General features: G+C 34.0%; 1 protein-coding gene across 1 annotated transcript in view; it reads left to right on the plus strand.

Moving 5' to 3' along the window:
• The window catches only part of LOC150101026 (cytosolic carboxypeptidase-like protein 5), a 207,338-nt gene that overhangs the window by 101,035 nt on the left and 86,706 nt on the right, over nucleotides 1-19,597 (plus strand). Inside the window, exons 8-9 of the mRNA XM_090401454.1 lie at nucleotides 9,390-9,559; nucleotides 14,182-14,308. Coding sequence (XP_090257580.1) covers nucleotides 9,390-9,559; nucleotides 14,182-14,308 — 297 coding nt within the window. The remainder of the gene's footprint in view (nucleotides 1-9,389; nucleotides 9,560-14,181; nucleotides 14,309-19,597) is intronic.

The raw sequence follows: 19,597 nt of genomic DNA on the forward strand, positions 1-19,597 counted from the left end.
ATCTCCACTGCTTCCCCCTCTCCCATCTAGCTGTTATGGGGAGGGGTAAATCTCTATTTTATTTTGTTTCGAAATTCCCATTTTGGGTTCTGTACTATTGAACTTGTGCTTGTTTGAGATCATTAAAAATTGTAACTCCACATGCAGTTAGTTTAAGATTTTTGGAGGTTATTTTGGTTTTTATTTCATCCTTTATACCAGTAGTGTCCCCTAATTTTTACACAAGGTCTACTTCTCCAATAAATAAATATCCATTATTGACTTCATTTACTTAAAGAATTATTTATTGGTTTATTTAGTTTTACTTAAAATTTTTAATTGTTTACCTATGCATCATCCAAACACACCAATCAAATGCTATATTTAGTTGGTATATTTGAATTACTCAAAGGTGTAATTTGGAAGAGGAGGACGAGGCTTACCTCCTTCGATTGCAATCATGCAATCTGCAAAAGCTCTGGCAGAAAATGAGACATTCAGTAGATAGTCAACACTATTTCCCATTGTAAATATGGACAAAAATGTTATTATTTATAGAAAATTATATGTTTAAAACTTGTCTGTGTCAGTCTTAAACACATCGGTTCACACTTCACACATGCAAAACAGAAGAAACTCAGAAAACAAAAGCAGCAACTCATGACAAATGACAACATTCAATTGGATTGGTTGACACAATAACCAATCACAGCCACTAATTTCTGGGTGCTATTATCTCAGTGCATACTCTACCTCACTTTCTGGGTGGTTTAAAACCACTGAAACGCTAAGAATTTGACCCACTACACCATCTGTACATCTGTTCAAAGAGATCAAAAGTGTCCGTATTTTTGACTGCATATCCACGCTATTAATGTGAATATAATGCTATGTTTACATGTCGAAAAGTGTCTTCTTCATGAAGCATTAACCACACACCTAACATACTTTGAATATATGCTCCTGATATATATATATATATATATATATATATATGAATGCCTTAGAACAAATGACCAACAAAAGAGAAATATGACAGTATTATGAAAAACAAAGGAACTATAAATTTATTATACATACTTGGGTGTTTGACTGAATCACTCTTCCTCGTTTAGAAATTATGGATGGTGTATTTATTGTTTCCTGATGAAGATTTTATACTTAATCAGTAACTGTAGATGTCTGTGAGCCATTTTATTTTATTTTTATTAAGACTGTTGTTTATGTGACTGGCAGTCTGATTTATTGATGTTGTGTGATGTCTTGCTGGAAGAAGGTTGCTGTGTGTGCAAGAGCATTAGTATTGAATGGTAAGAGAGAAGCCATGAAATAGGAAACAGAAGAAAGAAATATAATTTCTTGGAATTAGGATTTTCTGATTATTTACAAGGATTAAGAAAAACTGGTTTTCCATAGATTCATTTTGATTACCTTTTTCTGTTGGCTTAAAATGCCAAAACAAGCCTTAAATTACGAACTACTAGGGAAAAGAAAACCAGGACGTCCTCTTAACAGATTCAACGATGACTTCTAAGGCCGGAATAGGCCACTCGGCCTAAATCCTTGACAAACATGATGATGAAGAAAAGCTGGTCTTCTACAATATATACTATTTAGCCTTAGAGATGAAAATCAGGTATCAAAATATTGTTCCCATTTTCCTCATTTCAGTGTTCTCAAAAATGATGGAGAAGATCATCAGTTCAGTTACTTAGCGAACACCAATATGGAGTCCACCATTTTTCATTCTGCAGCAGACAATACCACCAATACCACCAAATTTACCTCCCCACTTGTGGACACGTGCCATGGAAAGATGTAGAGAAACTCATGTGGTCACTGTTGATATTTCCAAAGCATTTGATTTATAGCATCACATTCTTCTTTGCCAAACTGACACTTATGATTTCCTCTTGCCTTTTGTGAGTGGATTGCCAGTTTCCTCTCTGGTCATTCACTGTGTCATGGTGGATGACACGGTAAAATTTTTTTTTTTCTTCTTATTTAATGTTTGTCTTAAATTTATTATTATTATTTCTTTAGAACTTCACTGGCTAAAGAAAATCTTGCTTATCTTATATTTAGTCCTGTATACCAGTGGTCGGCAACCTTTTTCATATGAAGGGCGCCATGACGCTCGCTGGCGCTGTATTGTCGACTCCTCCTGATTTAAATAATTAAACTTAAAATTACAATTGGCATGAATTGTTTTGAAATGTCTTTCTGTATTACTTTTTTTAGAAATAGTCACACTATTATTGCATAATAAAAAAATACATTTGCCATTATGATTGATAAAGCAAGGTGCTCACATCTGATCTGACAGATACATGCTAATTGTTAACATGAATATTCTTTTTGTATTCATTTTTTATTTTTATTTTTTATGGTATTTTATATTCATTCATATGTGACAAAAATATGTAAAAGCGAGGTAAATAAAATAATGTTAAAATTTGAAATCTAATTTTCCTTAAAAACAACTAAATATAGAATTTCTAAGCCTGAAATGAGAGAAAATAATGCCTGTTTCATGAGCCCTTCGTAATTTTCAAATTTTATATTGCGCTCTTCATATTAAAAAAGGTTGCTGACCTCTGCAAGATGTGCTTTACATTTATGGAAAATACTAAGGAAAGAGGTCTTGAACATGCTCCACCTTTACTACGAGTTGCCTATAAGACACTACTTATGCTTGCATCCGCCAAAACTTTTAGTTTCTATATATTCGGCATGAAACTCTTACAGGTTCTATATTCAGCTATGAAATAATGTTGGATTCAGTATTCACTTAATTTGTACCATCATGTATTATATTTGCAGTGTTTTTTCTTTGTTTTTTTTCCTTTTTAGCACATACTAGTAATGAATCTATCGCTCAGATATAGTGCGATCTACGCTGCAAAATTACCGCTGCGAGCTCCAAAGCAGGCACTGTGTTGCCGACCTCTGCTCTATGCTGAATCGACTGTGCTGTCTCACAAAGCTTACCTGCACTACGATGTGATTTCGCTCTATCTTAATCTGCGTCCCAACCTATCTTCCTACTTTTACCCTTTGTTCCTATCGCATGTGCAGCAGACTCTAAATATAGTTATCGCTGGCTATACGATTGCGGTTTATTCAATTTCTCATACTCTTCAGTCTGACAAATTTATTTGATTTATGACTGCGCTGGTCAGACTGAACAATAGAGTGAGGAATTGAAAAATGGATTAAAGGCAATATCTAGTCAAATTTCTCTTCTCCATACCTCAAGTCGTGGCAATATCTAATTAACACACAGGTTCGTAAATTTTTTAAGATAGTGCATTGGCAATGATCAGATCAGACTGTTGTTCAACAAAGCATTTATTCTAACAAGAAAATTGCAATTACATACTAGACAAGTAATGGGAAATATCTGTTTCTCCCAGCTTAACTAACTTCAGAAAATACATTGCACAATAAAACACATACTATTATACATTTCTGCATACACGTAACTCTCACACACTCTCAGTATTTTACAAAACTAGGACAGAATCTTGCTTAGCACATATATATACAGTTATACATATTTACAATCCAAGAACATCGATAAGATGTGGTTACTCACAGTTTTTTCTATATAAACAGTCCTTTACTACAAATAAAGTTCTGATCAGAACATCTCGTATCTTTGCCTTAATCTGGATATTTCTTTCTTTAACTTGGACGTTTCAGCATGCTATTGTTATAATCTCTCGAGTGTTATTGTTATTTTCAGTTTTGTATACTTGGATTGTAAGCATAGGGTCAATCATTCTAATATAATTACTCTCAAATAGACCTTGAATGAGCCTTTGAAAAATTAATACGGGCTACTAACATGACTCCTTATTACTTTACTTTAACTAATCCTACCTTACATTTGACCCTCTTTTGTCCTTTCTTAACTCTGTCCCTAGTTCCCACTGCATACAAAGCAGGCCTTAAAGTTACTATTGTGTCCGATTTGCAGTTCGCCAAAATTCTCATACTTCTCAACTAGACAAATTTGTTTAATTTCAACTGCTCCAATCTAATTGAATTAATATAGTCTGAGAATTTTAGCAAGGGGAACATAGGCAAAATTACAGCTAAATTACATTTACTCATGCAGCATGTCATGGTGATTCTCTATCAATTTGCACACAAGTTCACAATTATTTTGAGACAGTGCATTGGCAAAAAATCCGGCAAGGTTATTAATCAAATAAAAACAAGTTATTGCTAACTAGTAAGCGGTTACAAGTAATACATTCATGAGGAGGAAACTACTTCTCATCACCAAACTATACTGAATCAACTTAACATACATTTAATAGTTAAACACATAGCTCTCATGTAACTTTAGGATGTTATTTAACAAATTTGCAATATAGGAGCAGTTGTTCCCTTATTTCTAATCTAATTTAGTTCCTTCCATTCTTTGTATATAATCGTAACATTTTTCTCTTGCATATCTACAGCTCTAAATTCAAATTCACACCAACTCCTTTCTGTAAGCACAAATATCACTCATGCTAATGCTAATCTTATATATAAAAAAAAAAAACCATTAACAAAGCAAGCCTACTCACAGTACCTTTTACATTCACAGTCCAGTCACATGAACAATAATCCAGTCCGGATTCTTGCCTCTTTCCTTTACTTCAGGGAACAATAGTCACTTGGGCGCTCCATGGACAGTTACGGTGCTCTAAGCTAGGGTTGCGGATAATATCCTTTCTTCGAACTTCATACAACCTCAGCTGTTTCTACCTTCGCTGGTCAGTCAGTTGGTCTTTATTGGGGAGAAATCGCATCCATGTGGTGGGTCTCGTCTTGGAAAAAGTCCGATGATATCGGGGAGATATCCTGTTGATACAACCACTACGATCTTTCATCAGGTTGCTAGGAATTAACTGCCGATCTCTCCGTCACGTCCTCGGGTAGTTGCCTTCTCATCCTTCTGCGCATCGAAGCAGGAACCCCACAGGTATGGCCTTGTCTTCTCACCTTTGGAACTGGATCCTCCAAGCAGGGTAAAGGACAAGCAAAAAGAGAGAGCCTCTGTCTCCTCTCAGTCCCCTTAAATATCCTTCTAATCCTTTGTTTCTTGGAAATCACGGAAACTTCAGTATTGAAGTTTCCGTGATGTATGATGACGTCATTTCGCCATTCTCCCTTCGAACGTCTCTAATGTGGGCACTTAATTTTTTTCACAAGACCTTGCGAACTTTTACTTTTGCTGATTCACCTTTCAAATCTTGTTTAATCCCCACTCTTTAGTCTTTTCATATAACTTTCAACAGGAATTATTTTATGTACCTTACAAGAAAATAAATTATTTTAATTTCACATTTTTTAAATTATATATATATATATATATGTGTGTGTTTGAAATCCCTGTAAAACTGAGCTTGTTAAGTTAACTAATTTAACTTATCGTGCAAGATTTTACACTATATATCATTGCAGTTGTCCTGGCTTGAGTAACAAACGATATCCTTCCTTTTCTTTCTTTCTTCCTCGGCTGGTGACTGCCTGTAGTTTACATTAGTAGGTAACTGGGTAGACTATGATCTCGCCTTCGATATTTATCCATTGGACCCCAGTCAATCGTACTTTAGATCGTAGGGAGCGCGGCCTGCTGTACTGCAGGATACATCGGCTGACGTGCCTTGGGAACTGTCTGGAGAACTTTAGGGAGAAGGACCGTTAACAAAACTCCAATGATAAACCATGAGTGTACTCTCAGGGTCAAGAAGTACAGGCTACAAAACTTCCAGCCAAGAACTCCTAATCATCTCCTTTCTCTCTCTCTTTTTTTTGTCAGCCTCTTAAAAGTCCTCCTCAGTCTTTGTTTTGACTCCGAAGTGTCTGCAATCACCCTCCCAGCTTGATGACATCACTCATGTTCTCTTTTCTTGAAAGTCTTTGTTTTAGGTGTCTAAATGTTTGCAAGTTGTTACAAACCTTTCCTTTTCGATATGCTTATCTTATTTCTTCTTTAATTTGGCAAGCTTAATATCCTTTTCTTTTTTGCTGACTCACTATACTAATAAGGCATAATTCCTTTCCTCTGTTTTTAAACACTATAGTTACATAGGTAATATCAAATACATTATACAAAGTAGTTAATTCATATCTTAAACAAAAAAAAAAAGCAATACATCGTATTTTCTCTAATATTTTGATTTGACACCCTTGTAAAACCAAGCTCGACAAGTTAACTAAATTAACTTATCATGTGAGATTTTACAACACACAATGAATGAATGACCTCTTCTCTGATTCTTCCATCTAAAGCTGAAGTACCTCAATGCTTTGTGCTTTTATTTGCATGCTTCCTCCTATTCATATCTTTGCAGATGACTCAGGTTTTCTAACCATTCTCAAGTGAGAATGAAGGTAATTTGTATTTTAATATTACCAAACAGAATCATTTTGTCTTTCTCAGAAGAAAGACCATGCTTCACTCTCTTTCACTGTTGGTTGTTAACATTCTACTCACCAACCAAGGTCCACTCTATCTTCACACTTATCCTAGCACAAATACATCACAACACAAAAGCTTCGTATTCTTTTTCCTTCTAAATATTACTTCTTTTCTGCTTACTCCACTTCATAAATCCTAAATCTGCTCAACCTTAGAATACTGTTCTCATATTTGAGGTGGCACACCAAAACTTCCCTCAGAATGCAAGATTGTATCCAGAAGAATGCCGTTTGCCTAATAAATAGAGAAATTGACTTCCTCCAGTTTCTTTTTCACAAATGTTCTGTTTCTGCATTATTATAAAAGTTATAATAGAGGTACTTTTTCCATGTATTTGCTTCACTAAAATGGCCATCATTACCATTCCTGCACATTCCTCTAATCATGTTATGAACATGGGTAAATGCTAGAAATACAATTTTATTAATACAGACCATTTTAAAATAAAACTTATATTAAAGCCTACCAGTTTTGCCAGCAGACTGTTGGGCTTTTTCAAGGCATTTATAGAAAGACATGAAGCCTAATAAATGCAAATTGAAAGGAACATAAAAAACGTTGTAAACCAACTAGTAGCTAAGGTTACACGTTCGCGTGACAGAGAGGACTTATTGTTCTTATTCATTGTCATGCATGCGTGTTTGTTGTAAATGTGTAATGTGATTACTGGCTATCCTACTTAATTTGAATCCAAAATATTTAGAAATTTCATCAAAGAACTTGCGGCAATTAATATCACTTTTATTAAGTTCGTATCTCGTGTGTTGAATCCTTTCCCTTACAAGCGCCAATGAAGTGCGTAGATAATTTTTTTTTAGCTGACATAGAGTTGATATGACCTCTGACTATGAGGAACTTTGGAATGATGGAGAATTCCCTGCAACATTTAAGGAACGTTAGGTGGTTCAAAAGTTTGACCTTTTTGCATTTTTCTCTTTCCATGCACCGAACTTTGTGTTTCATTAAACTATTTAAACTATACATATTTAGTCGTTTTATAACTGGTAGGCTTTAATATAAGTTTTATTTTAAAATGGTCTGTATTAACAAAATTGAATTTCTATTATAAAACGACCAAATATGTATAGTTTAAATGGGTAAGTGCTGTTCAACATCCATGTACAATACAAATCCAGACTTTACCAAACCAACTTTTCGTACTCTTCCTGTATTTCGTATTCCTCTTTCTTTTTGGAAGGATCTTTCTCATTCCATTTCTCCCCAATGAATATAACCTCCAGCACTTTATGAACAACATTAACATATTCATTTCTTCTCTTTAATCATTAGCCCATATATGGCACTGTCATGTTATAAATCTTGAGACCTGTCATGTTTGGAGTTGATATATGTAAAAACAATTTTTAAATCAATAACACTGGCCAACAAAAAAAATTTTTTTTCTGCTGATTATGATCTGACACTTGTTTTTTTTTTACTAATTTGGGTGCGCTGATTTCAAATATCAAACCCATTTTTCTCTATCACGTCAGTTTTTCCTCCATGGCATTTTCTTTTTGCTAATTTGTAAGTTTTTGATAGTTTTAAGGAGGCAGTACTATTTAGAGGATCAAAAAAATCAATTTTTTAATATTATTTTCTGAAAGTATGTACTTTTAAAAATTTGTTCCTAACTTTTTATCAAGAAATTCGAAAAATTCCCGAAGATATAGCCTATTATTCAAAGCGGTACGCAGATCAGAATCGGAGCGCTCACCGCTATCATTTTTTCACCTCTACACATCAAACTAGGTCTTATGAAGCAGTATGTTAAAGCTTTAGATTTACAAGGTGATGTTTCCAATACATATGTGAAAAATTTCCACGACTTAGTTATGAAAAAATTAAAGCCGGTGTATTTGATGGACTGCAAATTAGAACTTTAATGAGAGACCCAAATTTCATCAACTCTATGAACGAAATTGAGAAAGAGGCCTGGACTTCATTTACGATGGTTGCGAATAATTTTCTTGGAAACAAAAAAGCGTGCAATTACAAAGATCTAGTGGAAACAATGCTTGAAAATTTCCAGCACCTAGGTTGCAACATGAGCATAAAGCTTCATTTCCTATGCAGTCATCTTGATAGATTCCCCGAAAATTTAGGTACTGCAAGTGATGAACAAGGCGAAAGATTTCATCAAGACTTAAAAACTATGGAAGATCGGTACCAAGGAAGATGGGATTCTCACATGATGGCCGACTACTGTTGGAGTATTCAAAGGGATTGCCAAAACAACACACAGCAGAAATTGCTACAAACAAAAATTTATTCCCTGAAACTCATGTGTAAGTAAAATTGTTATTTTTTTATAAATATTCTTCTAATTTTTAATGAATATTGTTAAGTAGTTATGTATCTAATTATTGGCCTCTCTCGCATTCAAAGTGCCAGTACGTGCCATTGCAGGTTCTTACGCATTTATTCGTTTACTAACAAGCGAGAGCGGCGAGCACTCCGATTCTGATCTGTGCACCGCTTTGAATAATAGGCTTTATCTTCGGGAATTTTTCGAATTTCTTGATAAAAAGTTAGAAACAGATTTTTAAAAGTACATACTTTCAGAAAATAATATTAAAAAATCGATTTTTTTGATCCTCTAAATAGTACTGCCTCCTTAAAACTATCAAAAACTTACAAATTAGCAAAAAGAAAATGCCATAGAGGAAAAACCTGACGTGATAGAGAAAAATGGGTTTGATATTTGAAATCAGCGCACCCAAATTAGTAAAAAACAAGTCTCATATAAAAGTCAGCAAAAATTGTGTTGGACAGTGTAATTAATAAACCATGTTATTAAATCTAGAACATGAAAAGGATGTGTGTGTATGTGTATACATGCATATGAAACAAGAACATGACAATAAATTTCAAATATATTATTTGTATAGTTTGTTTTTCTTAAATTAATTTATTTGGCTTACAGGTTGAATGCATGTTACTAGGGAAATTAATGGCCTTAAACAGTCCTCATTTTGACTTTTCTGCTTGCAATTTCTCTGCACAGAATATGTATCAGGGTGGAGGTAAAGAAGGCCAAAGTAAAGAAGGTAGTGGTCGAGTGGCACTGTATACTCTGACAGGGATTATTCATAGGTAATTTTATATAACAATAAGTAAAGAAGTAGTCTTTGATCCAAATGTGGGATTGTGATTTATCTGAACAAAAGTAATACATTTCTATACTGAATGAAATGAAACTGAAGTAAATCATGAACCTTAGTGAAAACACTTAGTGGTTTCATTAAGTGGTTTTCACTGTCTGTGGCTGGTCACAGAAGTGTGATAAACTGATTTTTGTATAATTGCTTTATTATGTTGTTTAGTATTTATGGCTGTAAGAAATTGATAATTGTGTATCTTCACTTTTAATGTGATTTGTTACTTATTATTCATTATTTGTCTCTTTCCTCTTTTCTTTTTTTTTTTTTTCAGTTATGCCCATCATAGGTGTGAACATGCATATCTAGAGGTTATGGGATCACATGTAATTCACTCCAATCCAGCAACTTATTGGGACATACACGTATAATACCACAACTGTAAATTATTAATAATTCATTTGCCTTTCATAAAAGTATTTCTATTCATGCTTGTTCCTTTCTTTTCCTTATATTTGATAATCGTTTTCACATGGCTAATGTCTCATTAATGTCATTTCACATATTTACACCTTTTAGTGATTTAAATAACCAACCAAATATAGGAATTTTCTTCCTTTTAAGGTTACACGGTGGTCAGCATTCATAGTAAAGAATTTATGGAGACACAACATGCATGTTAGAATAATTACTTTACTTAAACTTTAGGAAAGTAACATTCGATGTTTCGATCTCTTTATTGAGGTCATCATCAGGAAAAATACTCATGTATAAGATACATGCTATATGACACTGCACTATACAAAAGTAAGATGAATCTAAACGTTTTTAATTATTTAATGTAGCCTGATCTCTTGTGGAAAAATAAATAAATAAAAATAAAATAGAAATAAATAAAATAAGATAAATTAAAAATTTAAATAAAACAAAATATAACAGAACTACGTTAAACATTTCCAAAGTCCTCTCATATTGAGATCTTCTGTTTCAGGTTGTTCTTGTTGCTATACAGATTGCAGATGGATCCTCCATATTCTTGGAATGATTAATCCATCATTTTTGTTCAGGTTTGGATAATGTTTCAGCATTTCATAAGCTTCTTTGAATTTTCTTTTAAACCAGGTTTTGGTGAAGTGTAGGAACTTGGTGCCTTTCCAGTCAATTCTGTGGCATGTTTCGAGTGCATGGCCTGATAGGCCTGTTTTGCCATAGTGGAGGTATTTAATGTGTCGTTTGTGTTCAGGTTGGGATGGTGCATTCTGTTTACAGGTACATTGAATTTTGTAAACTCCTGGGTGGGTCAGGTATGGAAGAGGACATTTGGAAGAGAGCTCTTTTTTTTCTTATTATTTTGTTTTTAACCATTTATCATGTATCCATTTGTTACTGAATTAAACTATTAATTTACTGTTTTCATGGGTGCTTCTTTCACATTTCATATCATACTGCTTTTCATCAAGCAAAAAATTGCATAAAAATTCATCATACATGTGTTTGAGTTATCATGATTTTTCTGTTTGTTCCTTAATTTATGGAAATCAGTGTATATCACTTTGTTTTCTAAGAATTTTCTTTTATTCACTGATGGTCAGTATATAACTTTTTTTTTTTTTTTTACATGGTAATATGTACACAAATAATTTCTGATCATCAGAGTTATCCACCTGTTTGAAAATTCTATTTTCATCATGAGTTTTTGTAAGCGACTCTTCTGCATTATCAGTTCTATCATGCATATGCTAGTATTTTGTTGGAGATCACTAGATGCAGTCCTCTTCTTACAGTACATAGAAAGATTCATTTTTATCCAAGAAAGGATGAACTTTTTTCTCACTATGTATATTCTTTTCAAAGAATTCAATAAAAATGTCCTTATACTGTAAAAATCCCATCTTTAACAGGTACCATGCTGCAGATGCAAGAAAAAAAGTAGTTTTCTTGTATCACTAAATATGGTACAGGCACATTTACAGTGTACATAGTATATTTAACAACAGTGTGATCAGAAACAACTGGAATGAAAATAACTCTACATAATGAAAAATACCTCTACATAATGAAAAATACCTCTTTGGTGAAATGATTACGCACATGAGGGGAGCTGGAATGTTCTTATAAACACCTAGAACAAAAATGATGTTAAGGCAACTGATATAACCACAAGAAAGAACGTACAAGAATATAAGAACATAGGTTACCTTCATAACTCTGCTACTAGTATGTTCATATACTAGTAGTAGAGTGAACATAATGCATTCCTTGAAATGTGTTTGCAAGTTGAATTTATTTATTTATTTTTCATAAGATATATTGTTAAACTTATTAATGTATCATTAAACTTCAAGCATTTTAAAATGTTCATAAGTGCAGAGTTCTGTATTTGTTAAATGAATTGGGGGGACACAATTTATTAGCCTGTGCAGTGTTCATAAGTATAAATTGTTCGTATCATGAAATTTCATTAGTAGTGGTTCACCTATATATGTATATATACATTGTTTGGAAAGAAGTCAACAAATACCATACTGTGAAGAATAAACAGCCATGGCACCCACCTTAAGATGTAGGCCCTCCTTTTGCTGGTTCTGAACTGTTGTGGGGGACGTCCCTTAACCTCACCCAATGCTCCAGTTCATTCCACAGATGTTCAGTAGGGCTGAGATTAGGGTTCTGTGGAGGCCACTCAAGTGTAGTGATGTTCATGGCCACAACCAAGTTACAGCAGCAGCCTTATGACACAGTGCATTGTCTTGTTCAAAGAGGCAATGGTAATTTCCATAGAAATGCCATAATGTTTCCTACTTTATGGCATTTCTATGGAAATATCACAAAGTAGGAAACATTGCTTTGTCCACAAACAGAGGTCTGAGGCCAAGCCAAGAAAAACAGAACTATAACAGCATACCATCTCTGAATTTCATAGTTGGGGGGTTACAAGATCGTAGGAGATGTTCATGGCCATCTGTTCAGTAGAGCGTGTCGTGTGATTTGTCACTGGATAACACAGCTATCCATTTTGGTTCAGGTAATGTGGGACTTGCATTATTGCACACTACCATGAAAACCCATGTTGTGAGCATTGGTTCTGAATTTTTTTGTGCAGATTTGTGTTCCAGTCGATGTTTGGAATTTCACATTCACGTGTTGGCCGATGAATGGCAGTTTTTATGTATTATCCTTTGTAGCACCCTACAGTCACATTCGGTGAGTGTGGTGGGTCATTCACTGCAGGTAGTACTTGCAGTGGACTCTCTGCACTTCCATCTCAGTATGATATTACTGATTGTTTACCTGATGGCCAACATTTTGCCAAACAGATATGCCTGCAACATTGCATCCTATCACAATGCCTCTTTCAAAATCCATCAATACTTTTCTTGCAGCCTTTTCACCTGGACAGAGTTGCACTGACTTGGGAGCATACTTTCTACAAACAGGTGACTTGTTACATCGGGTGTCTGTTGACTTCTTTTCAAGCAGTGTGTGTGTGTGTGTGTGTATGTATTAGTACTAATAGCTTCCTGATTTCATTGAAATCAGGAAGGTATTAGTACTAACATGTAATAGCTAGTTTTTCATTGATTTAATGAAAAACTAGCAGTATACAAGACTGTGTTAAACCAGTTTTAAGTTATGCATCTGGAAGTTATGGTAGACATAAAACACTTGATCCAAGACTACAGATACGAGAGTTCTAAGAAAAATTGGGGGGTGGGGGGTGAACAGATATTATTGATAGCAGAATCATATTAAAAATGAAGATATTAGAAAGGAACTTGACATTATCACCATTCAAGAACGTGTGAGCAGAGCTAAACTTAGGTATGGCCACTGAAACAGAATTGTAGAGGAAAGATTAGCAAAAGAGGCATTTGATGCCAAGATGGCAGAAAAAAAGACCAAGATCTAGGTGAATTAATTTAGTCAGAAGTGCCCTAGAAGACTGCAATATTAGATATGACAAGTATTGGAGTTAATATGTAATAGCGTAATTTGGAGGAAGATTTTTGATTGGAGATTAATAATGATATAAACTTAATTATTTAATACTGTCATAGTATCCGAACATCTCTTAAGGATACATGTCAGGAAATTGGTGATGGTGAAACCTTAGGAACTACAACATTTATTGTTCAAAAATCATATCAGCAGGTTGACATGATTTTTGAACAATTATCATGTCAACCTGCTATGATTGACATGATAGCAGATTATCATGTCAATGATAATCTGCTATCATGATTATCATTGACATGATAATCATGATATCATATTTGATTCATGATTGAATCAAGTATGATTCAACTTGACAATCTTGACCACTTACCCATACACATGGATGAATTTAGTCAATCTCATATGGGATTGATTAAAAACTAATAATAATAAATAAATATATAATTTTTATCGGTACATATCTACAATAAAAATATTATACAACATCTGAAGAAGAAAATGAAAAATGTCTGTGAGTTTATATGTTATGTTATATATACAGTGTCTATATAATATGGTGTGTGTGTGTGTGTGTGTGTGTGTATTATTATTATTAGTAGTATTATAACTACTATTGAGCATATCATATTCATACTTTGATTTTTTTTTTTTTTTAATCAGTTATACCTTGGAATGCAACTATAATACAGGACGTTGTGTGAATCCTATTCCATATCGCGATGGTATGATTACACCGCCATGGCATACCAGGACTGTCCCTTTCTACACACCAGAAATATTTTATCAGGTGAGCTAGTGGTTGACTTCTTATGTCACCAAACATCCAAGTACAATAAAAGATTAGTTGGCAGTTATTTGCAGTACCAAAAAAGAGCACCTTTCTCCTATAACCTAGCCTTAGTGTGGTCTTCAGAAGTGAAAAGTTATGCTTTAGGAAATAAACTTGATTTGTGTGTGTGTGTGTGTGTGTGTGTGTGTGTGTGTGTGTGTGTGTGTGTGTGTGTGTGTGTCCCACCCACAGAAGGCATCTGTAAACATATAGTATGTTCATATGGGTGGGATAAAGATTTTTATTTTCTTCATTTATTTTTTACATAGTCCAGAAAACCTGTTCTAGACACCAAGAATGTAAATTTTTCAATTCACTTCATGTAAGCAGGGTGGTGGCCTCATATGAGGTGATGAAATTCATTTCCAGTTGCTTGTGTTTTGTAAGATACATAAAGAACATGTTAGATTCGAGCTACTTAGGCACGATTTTTTACTGAAGATGGTAAATTAAATATGGAAATAGACAACAGAATCAACGAAGCTGGTATGGTAGGAAGTCAATTGAATAAATTCGTATGGAATAAGAGAGAAATTAGTTGCAACACTAAATTAGCTGTATACAAGACAGTGTTCAAACTAGTTTTAACTTATGGATCTGAGAGCTGGGTTAGAAGTAAACACTTGACCAAAGACTAGAGACCACAGATATCAGAGTCCTGAGAAAGATTAGAGGCATAAATAGATGGCATCAATGGCAATATTATATTAAAAACGAGGATATTAGGAAAGAACTTGACATTGTCAGCATCCAGGAATGCATTAGCAGAGCTAATCTCAGGTGGTATGGTCACTTAAACAGAATGGGCAAGGAAAGATTAGCAAAACAAGTGTTTTCTGCCAGGTTGGCAGGAAAACGACCCAGAGGAAGACCAAGATATAGGTGGATTGATACGGTACAAAGTGCCTTAGATGATAGAAATATAAGATCTGATAATGTTGGAGTCTTGACAAGTAACAGACTGATTTGGAGGAAAATTGTAGATAGGAAGTTAGTAATGATGTAAATTTTTCATGTAGTACTATCAAGTACTATCATATCCTGTACACCCCTTGAGGGTACATATCAGGAATTTGATGATGATGATGATAGATTCGTTTTATTCATTCATCTGTATGCAAGTTATTGCAGGACTTGTTTGAATGGATTTTATGGAAATATGGAATTCATGCAAATATTTGTTGAGACATCCTTTTTTTTTTTTTTTTTTTGGTTTATTATTTCTGTTAAACCATTTGCAAGGGCAAAACTTCAAAATTTTATATAGCAATAACCCTTAAGATCGCTTAAGAGTCAGTGCTAGATAACTAGGAGAAGAACTGACCTAGGTTTCTGACCTGATTTCCAATCCTCACCTCTTAATGCAGTTTACCCTTGTTAGTAGGTATTCACCTGGATACTGATTAAATGAAGATGTGCTGACAGTTTGGGACTTAGTTGATAGAACTGTAGCCTGTATTGTCTAAAGCAAAAACAAAACATTGGTATAACATGATGAAGTGTCATGCCAAATGTGCCATTTTCTGAGAATTTATAAAAATAGTTGTTGTCTATGTCATTTGTAGAATAGGCTGCAAGTGTATCAGATTTCTATACTTAAATCTAGGTGCATGAATAAGATCCTAAATATATGTAGATTGCTATGATCCCTCCTGTTCTTAACCATCTGTATTCATTTCCTTCATAATTAAGTAAATTGAATCTTCACCTTTCTTTATACAAAAATGAAAACATTTTAATAATTCTAAGATACATTGATACAAAGAATATACAACATTCTGAAACAAATGTTAGCAGCAAAAAATTATCTAAAGATCTAATCTAAAAAAAAAAATAATTACTGTATTTTTCGGACAATAAGACGCACCTTTTTACATAGAAAAATCGACTGAAAATTGGGGTGCGTCTTATGGTTCGAAGGTAACATTAAAATACGAATCTTTACACTGTACCGAAGCTGTTAGCGAAGTTCGATTACTGGTGCAATATGTTAATAAAATTAGTAAGTACGCCACTGAAGGTAGGTACCTAAGTTATCATGCTGCATGTAGTTGAATCAACGATTTAGAGCGTCAATAGTTATTAGCGTGTAAACATATGAGCTTTTGTACGGTTCATTTGAATTATTTTTTATAAGTCGTTAAAATTTTTATCTTAAAATTAGAAAAAATGAGTGTAAAACAAAAAATATTCATATAACGTGAGTTATAAATTAAATGTGATAAATTATGCAAAACAATATGGAAACAGAGCAGCAGAAAGACATCTTGGTCCACCACCAACAGAAAAAATGGTTCGTGAGTGGAGAAAACAAGAGGAACAATTAAAACTGCTATGTAAACACAAGAAAACATTATGTTTGCACCTAGAAAAATGGCCAGAATTAGAAGTACAAATGAAAAATTGGGTAACAAATCATCGAAACATGGGAATATCTGTTTCTACGAAAATTATAATTTTTAAAGCAAAACGATGGGCAACTGCTAATGGAATTTTAGATTTTACCGGACCATCTTGGTGCTTTAGATTTATGAAAAGACACAGCTTATGTATGCATACAAAAACCACTCTAGCCCAAAATATGCTGGCTGACTATGAAGCTAGAATTATAGAATTCCATAGGTTTGTCATATCAGCAAGAAGGAAATTTAACTTTGAGCTTAATCAAATTGTGAACATGGATGAAGTGACGTTTTGACATTCATTCAAATCGTACAGTAGATTCAAGAGGTACCAAATCAATAGTGATCGAAACAACAGGTCACGAAAACACTCGCTACACTGTAGTTTTAGCTTGTTGTGCAGACGGAACAAAACTACTCCCCATGTTAATCTTCAAGAGAAAAACGTTACTGAGAGATGAAATTCCTCGTGACATTATTATCCACATTCAAGATAAAGGCTGGATGGACGAAACAGGACTGAAATTATGGGCAAAACGTCCAGGTGCGTTGTTTAAAAAGCTTGCGATGTTAGTGTGGGATCAATTCAGAGCGCATAAAACAGAATCGACCAAGAAGCTTCTAAAAGAATTGAATACAGAATTAGCTGTCATTCTTGGAGGCCTTACAAGTTAATTACAACCCTTGGATGGATTTATTAATAAACCATTCAAAAATTTTATGTGGGAAGAGTGGAACAAATGGACGGCAAAGCCAAATCACGATGTTATAGCAACAGGACGTATGAAACGGCCAACAATTTCAGAAGTATGTACCTGGGTGAAAAATTCATGGGAAGCTATGAAAGAAGAGGCGATTATAAAGTAATTTAAGAAATGCAGGATAAGTAATGCGATGGATGGTACCGAAGATGACGCAGTTTTTGAAGGGAGTGACAACAATAGTTCAGACTAAAGTAATATGAACGGTGACATTAACAAGAGGAGTGATAGTACCGAGAGTGAATATGAACTGAATATTGCTAATACAAATGATTGTAACAATAAATAAAAATTAAGTAAGAATTTGTAAATATCTTTATATAATAAAATATCTTTTTCTAAAAATTGTCTCATAAATTTGGGGTGCGTCTTATCGTCTGAAAAATACAGTAAATAAATCGCATATCATATCTGGGCCCAAAATATGCCAGGTAAAATGGAACATCTATATATCCTAAATTAGCTGCACTTCTAAAAGTTGAATGAGGCAACTTGTACTTCTTTATCGGAAACAATTATTTTTCTGGAAAATCTTGATAATAATGTAGATTTTCTATTGACAGGAGAGTTGGATGAAAAAAAAATCCTCAATTTTGAACATTTCCCATGTTCTTCCATAAAATGCCTTTCAGAAAAAGTCACAAAAAATGTTCCTTCTTTCTACTTCAAGATTCCCAACTTTCTTCTTCCTGTACAAGTATTTCCAAGGAAAAATAAGCAGCTAAAACTTTAAACATCTTTCTTGCTTTATGAAAGATCATTACTAATGGAACTTTTCTCTAACTTGATCTAAAAATTCTTCCATCTCTCTCTCCAGCTGTTTATTAGTCATATTATTTTTACTCTCACATGCTTCAGCATTTATAATACTTCTGGTTTCTGATTTGGTCATGAGACAAGCTGCCATGACACATTATCTGAATGGCTGTTTGCTTGAAAGCGGTAAGATCTTACCTTCAGTGAACTAAGTAAGTTTTTCAATTTATGTATGCTAAACATGTGGGGGGTAAAACCCAAACCACACCTTCCAGTTGGAGCCCCCCTCGTTTTTAATATGATATTGCCATTGATGCCATCTGTTCACGCCTCTAATCTTTCTCAGGACTCTCATATCTGCGGTCTCTAGTCTTTGGTCAAGTGTTTTACTTCTGACCAAGCTCTCAGATCCATAAGTTAAAACTGGTTTGAACACTGTCTTGTATACAGCTAATTAAGTGTTCAGACCAATTTCTCTCTTATTCCATATGAATTTATTCAGTTGACTTCCTACCATACCGGCTTTGTTAATTCTGTTGTCTATTTCCATATTTAATTTACCATCTTCACTAAAAATCGTGCCTAAGTAGTTGAAATGTTTTACTTGATCCACAGGTTCCTCATTCACAACACAGTTGACATTTTCAACAATTCTACCATTTTCATTGTCTTTGTCTTTTTAATGCTGACCTTCATACCATATCTATTACAACAGTTATTCAATTTAGTCAGGGAATCTTGCAAACTTGTAGTGGATTTATTTAGAAGTATAACATCATCCGCATAAAGCGAAGAGCTGACATTAACATCGTCAATTCTGATATCTTGTTTAATACCACTTTCCTTCATAATGTGATCCATATAGGTAATGATTAACAGAGGGAATAATGTACATCCTTGTCTCACACCAGATTTAACATTAAACCATCTTTCTGTACTTCCTTCAATTCTAACTGCCGACTTACAACTCAAATACAGACTAAGTATTGCTTGATATAATGCCCCATTGGCACCATATAACTGTAGTGTATTGAATAGCTTCTCTCTTGGCACCTTGTCATATGCCTTTTCCAGATCGACAAAACTTAAATACAGATCTTTGTTATATTCCTATGCTTTCTCGACTATTTGTCGTAAAGTGAAGATCTGATCCTGACAGCCTCTATTTGGCCTGAATCCAGCTTGTTCTTCACCAAGCTTTTCTTTCACAATTCTTCTCAACCGTTTCTCAAGTATACTTGCATAAATCTTGCCAGGAACACTCAGTAGGGAAATGCCTCTGTAATTCTCACATTCAGTTTTATTTCCCTTTTTATATATGGGTACTA

Source organism: Typopeltis vanoorti, chromosome 12, assembly GCF_054136105.1.
Source record: "Typopeltis vanoorti isolate ZY-2024b chromosome 12, IOZ_Tvanoo_1.0, whole genome shotgun sequence".
Classification (NCBI taxonomy): domain Eukaryota; kingdom Metazoa; phylum Arthropoda; class Arachnida; order Uropygi; family Thelyphonidae; genus Typopeltis; species Typopeltis vanoorti.